This window comes from Lagenorhynchus albirostris, chromosome 1 (assembly GCF_949774975.1).
Source record: "Lagenorhynchus albirostris chromosome 1, mLagAlb1.1, whole genome shotgun sequence".
NCBI classification, from domain to species: Eukaryota; Metazoa; Chordata; class Mammalia; order Artiodactyla; family Delphinidae; genus Lagenorhynchus; species Lagenorhynchus albirostris.
Genome location: NC_083095.1, coordinates 50,701,446 through 50,708,737, shown reverse-complemented (window position 1 = coordinate 50,708,737; position 7,292 = coordinate 50,701,446). Strand labels below are relative to the sequence as shown.

The window sequence follows — 7,292 nt, the reverse complement described above, 5'->3', positions numbered from 1 at the left end:
GTCTTTACCATTGAAACAGAACTGGAAGACTTTACAACTAATTTGTTATCTTTGCTATTGTTACTCCTCTTGCCTGCTAAGTTTGTCCTTTTGTTCTCCTAAGATCATTATTACTGAAACCTGTTCAAGGACAAGCACTGTGGCCAGGCTTAGATCACAAAAGGGTTTAAGCCAAAAATGGCTTCTCTTATGTCAAGAAAGCCATGATTGGTTCTCTTTCTCTGGGGATCCCCCTACCCTACCTGCTTACAAAATGAGTCCAGGAAAGTGATCAATGGCAGACATCCCAAGGTGAAGGGAATGTTGGTCATTTTCACCAAGAGCATACCTTCTTGAAATGCATCCTTTGAACTCTTAGGATGGGGGTTCAGTTGAGGACCACGGCAGCCATTTCCAGAGCCAGAGATGTTTTAGTCCTTGCCCCAAGATCAGTGGTTCTGAAACAATTCAGGCAGGTAGGGATCTCTTCGTAAACAAATAAAAAGGTGTTTAGGGGATAAGAGGACTAATAGGAACAATGTGGGGGCTTAGGGGGTGAAGGGAAATGGGGGCATTGTGGTTCTATAGGTCTTCAGTTCATCTGTCAGGGAATCCAGCATTTGTTTACAGGACTCAGAAGGTCAAGTCTGGAATCAGCTCAAGGGGGTGGTCACCATGACATACATAATAGGCTGAATTTAACTTGTTTGAATTATTTTCTCATTAACCAAATGACTTTAAATTTAAATTATATGATAATTAGCCCATCTAGATTAAACTTTTCACTTCCAATCTCAATTCCTTTAAAGTTCTTATAGACAGAGGACACCTGGAACTAGCATAGCCAATAGTCTAATCTAGTCTAATCTTTGGCCCCTATATAGCTTTGATTGCCACACACATATATACTCAGCAATATCAAAAAACTGAGCCTTTAATTTTCTAGATTAACCCTTGAGAAACATCTAGCAGCTCAGCCTTATCTTCCTTTTTTTCCCTTTTTCAATTTTTGTGGATATTGAGGAAATTCAAACACCTTGTTTTACCCTTCTTAGTCACACCACTAGTAGGTATGACTACCTCCTACCTTTTGCTCTGCCTACCCCAAAGCCCAATTCTCTAAGGCACCAATCATTAAAGATAGTTTTCAACAAGAACTATGTCTCAGACAGAGCAGGTTGATTTAAAATTGTCAGGGGCATTAGCCATGTAGATAGCTGTTGAAGGCCAGGGTCTCTGGTCTTTCTGAAATGGTAAAAGAGGGCTTATAAAAAGTGAAGAAGCACTGATGCCCAAACAAATTAAAGACACTACCAAATCTGTTCATTCATTCATTATATTTTTACCATGTGCCTGTCTTATGAAACATGCTATGCCAGGCACTGTCAGGATCTAGATGGAGTGGAATTCAGAGAACACCAGAGACGGCTCTTAAATCATGTCCTATAAGGAACAGTTGAAATAATCAGTAATGGTTAGCCTGAAATAAGAAGATTCCAGAAGAACATGAGAGTCCTCATGCCTAAATAACTTTTCTTGCAGTAAAGAGATTAGACTTGTTTTGTATAGGACCACATAGAATTAATATCAATGGATAGAAATCAGTGGAAGGAAATAGCAAGAACAACTTGCTATCAGAGCAATCTAAAAATAGAATGAGTTGTGTGGGGAAGAGCAGAAACCTAATTAGCAAAGTTGGTACCTGGGGCACTATACACTGCATCACTGGATACCCCACCCCTAAACATATCTTAATCTGACTGCTTCAAAGCACATCACCTGTAATTCTATTACCCAAAGGCAATCACTGATGACATACTGGCAGGTTTCCTTGTTTTTTCTGTGCACTTTAACATAGCGAAATTGTACCATATATACAATTTCCCATTTTTATTGAAAATTATTTCTCTGGGCTATTTTGTAGACTACAAATATTTACCAAAGCTTTCTCTAATTGTTATACATTTAGAATTTAATGGTAGGCGCAGGAGTTCTCAAGACGTCCTAACTGGTGGTTTGAATCTCACTTACTGTGCTTTCTTTGAAAAGTTATTCTTTGTGTCTCAGCTGCCTCATCCGTAAATGGGGATTATACCTCACAGAGTTGTCGTATTAAAGGAGCTAATTCAAGTAAAACACTGTAACAGGGAAGAGCCAAATCTGACATGTTGAATCTATTTCTTTCACTTTAACCTTCGCTTTCCTTTGCTTTTGTTCACTAAAAGGATACTGTCTATACACAGTGGCCTGCCTTGGGGAACACTGCCCTCTGCCTGAATGTTAAAGCCAAAGTGCCTTTGTTCAGGGAAACATCCTGACCCTGTCCACCTGTGATGGCTGCAAGAAAGAAGAAATGAACACATCCTCTCCCCGGGGCTGGCCATTCTAGGGGACATTTGCAAATCTTATGGCCTTTTTACTTTACTTCCTCATCTCCTCCCCTCTCTGTTCTATAAAAGAAACTGGCATCCAAACCCAAAAAAACTATAAGATGGTTTTTTGGAGACATTAGTCTGCCATCTTCTAGGTCTGCCGGCTTTCCGAAGAAAGTTATATTCCTTGCCTCAGCACTTGTCTCCCGATTTACTGGCCTGTCGTGCAGCGAGCAGAGCGAGCTTGGACTCGGTAATAGCACTAAGAAAGTGCCTGACATACAGCATTCACCCAAAAATTTTACCAATTATAGGTAAGACAAAAAGTCTGTAGAGAAAAATTGTGAAAGACTTCAAAATGGACCAAAAGGTTACTGGCTACTTTTCATGAAACTTAAAGCTCTGTCTAGTAGAATCTTGGGATGAGGAAACCTGAGCCTTTTGTTTGAGCTATTTTACAACTCTGCAAGTTATACATAAATGATACTTGTCCATGGACACGCAAATTCTGTCTGGTGGATAACTTGACCTCCCTCCCCTGTTGAAAATGCCAGTTTTACATTTATTTATAAATTCATTTCAATATCCTTGATTCACCTATTAAGTGTGATGCTTTGAATTCTCCCTTGAACTGGTAGAAAAATCTTACAGGTTTCATTAATGAGTTAAATAAAATCTCAGCAGGTCTTTTAACAGGTCCCATTCAGCCCCAATTCAGTAAGTCAACCTAAGACTATATACTCTATGCTTCAAAGGTTGTTTAAACCTCTCTTATAAAATCTATCATATTTTGCCATCAACATTATTGAGCTTGGGCTTCCCTGGTGGTGCAGTGGTTAAGAATCCACCTGCCAATGCAGGGGTCCAAGCCCTGGTCCTGGAAGATCCCACATGCCGATCAACTAAGCCCATGCGCCACTACTGAACCTGTGCTCTAGAGCCCGTGAGCCACAACTACTGAAGCCCACACGCCTAGAGCCCATGCACTGCAACGAAGAGCAGCCCCCGCACGCCGCAGCTACAGAAAGCCCATGCGCAGCAATGAAGACCCAACGCAGCCAAAAATAAAATAAATTTATAAAAAACAAAACATTATTGAGTTTTACTAGGGAATTTAATTCAACAATTCAGGACCTACTATTAATATACAAGGTATCATGCTACATGCTGTGGTAAATATGAAAATAGTAGTGCTTGCCATCATGTAATTATCTTTGGGGACAAGAGGTACAGTCTTCCAACCTTACAGTGTGTTGTGGGTATTAAGAACGTCTGGCACATACATTTTAAAATAGAATCTTTAGCAGTAAGTTATTCAACCACTAATAGGGAAGACCAGCTGTGCACACCAGCCTTCGTACCCACTACCACCACACACACACACACACACACACACACACAGCAGGGACTGGCTAGGGAATGTTCCCTTCCACACATTCCCTCAACCAATGCATAATTCTTACAGGTGCATTTACCCAGGACTATCCCATTAGAGCGGTGTCCATTTCTTCCCCAAAACTCTCAAACACATACCAGACCTCATTTTCCTAAACCATTATGAATAAGCCTCTCTCTTTCACCTAAATACTTTTACAACTGCTCAGCTGGCACTGCTTCTCACCCACGTACTCTAACTACATCAGAAAACTCCCACATCCTCAATCTCCTCTACCAAAATTCTATCCACCTCCTCTTCCTGTTTAAAACCTAGCTGTTCCCTAAAGACACTTCCCCAGCAACACTATGTTAAAAAAACAAAAAAAGAGAAACTTCATGGGAGGTCCACCTTAGAATTATCATGTACTCCTGGGATTCAGGGTCAGTAGAGGTGAATTTACCATGAAGCTCTCGAGACCTAAGCTTCAGTGTCCCTAGCTTTCATGAGCTCCCTTTAAGGTTCTTAAATTAGCAATGTGTTGCACTGTTTTTGAAATTTTCACAGCTAATTTAACCAGTCAGTTAAGATGCTTTTTTTTCCACTCCAGCTTCCATTGGCACACTTTCTCTCCTGTTGGATGACACTGTACCAACCAATTTTAAGAGGCAGTTACAGTTGATCACGTCCTGCTTGGCTTCTAGTATGCCACTTTTTGGTTCTCCGTCTGTCTACTTTGTTGAATCCTCATCTTCCCACCTGTCCCTGGAATAACCCAGAACAGTCTTCTCCATGTATTATTCAATCCTTAGACTTTAGGGCTTAGATCTCATCCAGTCACAAGGATGAGATCCACAAATAGCATCAATTATTCATACTGAGGACAACCAGTTGCATCTCCAGTCCCAAGCTCCTGTCAACTCCAGATAAATGCCTACTTCACAGCTCCACGTGAATGTCTAATAAGCATTTTGAATTTAATATGCTATAAGCTGAACTTTTTCTTCGCTAAAACAACTTCTCAGTCCTAGCTCAACAGTAACTCTACCCTTCCAGTTGCTCAGGCCAAAACCCTTGGCGTCATCCTTTGCTCTTCCACAACTAATCCATCAGCAAATCCAGTCTTTTTCCTCTTCAAGAGGTCACTGTGACTACCTCAACTACTCTTATCCTAGCCCAAACCAAGATCATTTGCCTAAAATATTCCAATAGACTCGTTTCCCTGTCTCTACCCCTGCCCCACTAAAGATCTACTTTTGCTCACAAGACCCATTTTAATCACTCCCCACCCCACCCCTTCCACATACAAATAATTGAGAAATTTACAAGTTTTGCTAATTATACCAAAAGCTAGGACTGCCACCACCAGGTAAATGCTCAGAGCAGGTTTTAGTGCTAGCCTTCTTTCTCAAAATCAATTTTCTGTAGTTTTACTTTCACTGCCCAGCTCACTGTAGCCAGTCAACTACTCAAAAGACAATTTGTCTCAGGTTATATGCTGGATGCTCCTATATATAGTGGGCACTTCATGGAACAAAAGATGTTAAGTATAAAAATAAAACTGGGATTTACCAGAGTCCAGCAAGAATACTTTTATATAACTGAAGGAAAATAAGACACATATTGTGAAGACGAATCCACTGAAGATAATTTTTAAAAGATTTCTATGAACAATTGGCTATTACATTCACATGAAAAACATTCATAACTGAAGTTTTAAATTTTTTATTTTATATACAAAGAGTTAGTATTGTTTCTGAGGAAGGTAGATATGCGTGATGACCCATTCAAGAAGTTCACACTTAGTCCAACTGCAAAAAAAAAAAAAGGCAGATAAGAAATGAATTAATGCATAACACTTTAAATATCCATTTCATTTCAGGAAAAAAAATCGCTCATTATAGAATGAGGTTTAAACTGGAAATCTGACCACCCCAACTAGTTATGGCTATCTAAAGAACTTAAATATTTACTGAACACCTACTACAAACTGCTCCAAAAATCTCAACAATTATATTTTAGACAGTGAGTTTTAATACTGGTATACCCACTTCTACCATCAAAGACATTTCCCGCTAGAAAAACACTACTACATAAAATGTCTACCAAAAGCTCAGGATGGTCATTAAGTAGGCAGCAAATTCTACCACTATTCTAAGGAGCCGTTCATAAATTAACTCATTTAATCTTAACCTCTGAAAAATGGGACACAAAATTACCGGGTTTGGGGCCATTCTCTGATCTACTACCTCCAACTAAGTTATCTGAACTTCCACAAAGTAATACTAAACATACTCTTAAGTATTTGGTCAAAGCCAAAAGTTTAAGATACTTTGTTCCTGTCACAGAAATCTCACATTAAACAACTTATATCCACTATAACACTAAAACATAAGGACACCTAATTTTAAAAAATACGTTCTACTCGATATTTTTGAGCTCTAATTATGAATAAAAAGGTAGTGACTGTTCTTTTGTATCTCAAAGGGCCAATAAGGAATTAGTTTTCACTTCTAGCATTTAAGCGATTTTTAGGAGCCAAGAAAGCTTCATATATACATTAATTTCTACAACAACCCTGACATTTATTTTTCACAGGCAAATACTTAGCTTTGAGTGACTTGACCAAAGTCACACGACTAGGATTCAGATCTCTGAATCCTAAAAAGGTCTACCTGGCCCCAAACCTCAAGCTCATTCCACTGCACGGCCCTATCCAACATTTCAGGACAGCGGACAACATATGTATTCTGCTAAAATTAGCTAAATACGATTAGACATTTAGTATTTAATTGTTCCTGAAAAGTAATTTTATGCAACATTATACATAGCACCTAAAACTGTCAGAAGTGGGTAAAAAGGAACGAGAAAGTCTACGTTTAAGGCCTTCACCTCCACCTCCATTCTATTAACGTGACTGCCAAAACTCTCTCAACACTGTCATACGCTACCAAGGAAGGGCCCTGCTAGCTACAAGCGGAAAGCGGCGTTGGTCAAATGCCCACACCACGAACTACCCGCTCGTCGGCCCCTCACGGACACAGGAGAGCACGGTGTCGACGGCCGTACCTTAATGAAGCCGATGTCTTTCGCGTACTGGCGGAAACACTGGCGGCACATATTGAGGCCGTATTTCCGGATCAGACCGTGCCGGTTTGAGCAGACGCGGCTGCAAGGAAAGAGATGACGTTACCCCAAGTCGCAGAAAGTAAAGTATTCGGCACTCGGGAGGCCACCACCCGCACTGCCTGCCGGTCTCCACGGACCCATCACAGGCCTGTAATGGCGGCAGACACAGCTACGATTCCGTCTCCCCACGCCGCGCCGCCCGCGGGCTCCTCCACAGTACATTTCAAGCAGCGTCGCGCCCCAGAGCAACCCTTCCCTGAAGCTACATTGTTTCTCACCAAGAACGAGAACCCTGGCCGAATTTTCTCGGATGGCTCCAGTAAAGCTGCTGGTGCCCCATGTTGCTTCCTTGGCTGCAACAAGGCAAAAGGAAAGACGGAACGCACGCAGGCGCTCTTCAAATTTTTCAGACACAGCTTACCCAGAAGGCAGTGCTG

General features: G+C 40.9%; 1 protein-coding gene across 1 annotated transcript; it reads right to left on the bottom strand.

Annotated features, from left to right (window-relative positions):
* Positions 1-5,435: 5,435 nt before the first annotated feature.
* On the bottom strand, positions 5,436-7,292 carry RPS29 (ribosomal protein S29). Its single transcript, XM_060142898.1, has 3 exons — positions 7,134-7,292; positions 6,796-6,895; positions 5,436-5,537 (listed from the first exon to the last, which is right to left on the bottom strand). Exons 1-3 carry the CDS (start codon positions 7,193-7,195, stop codon positions 5,529-5,531), a joined length of 171 nt encoding a protein of 56 aa, XP_059998881.1. The 5' UTR covers positions 7,196-7,292; the 3' UTR covers positions 5,436-5,528.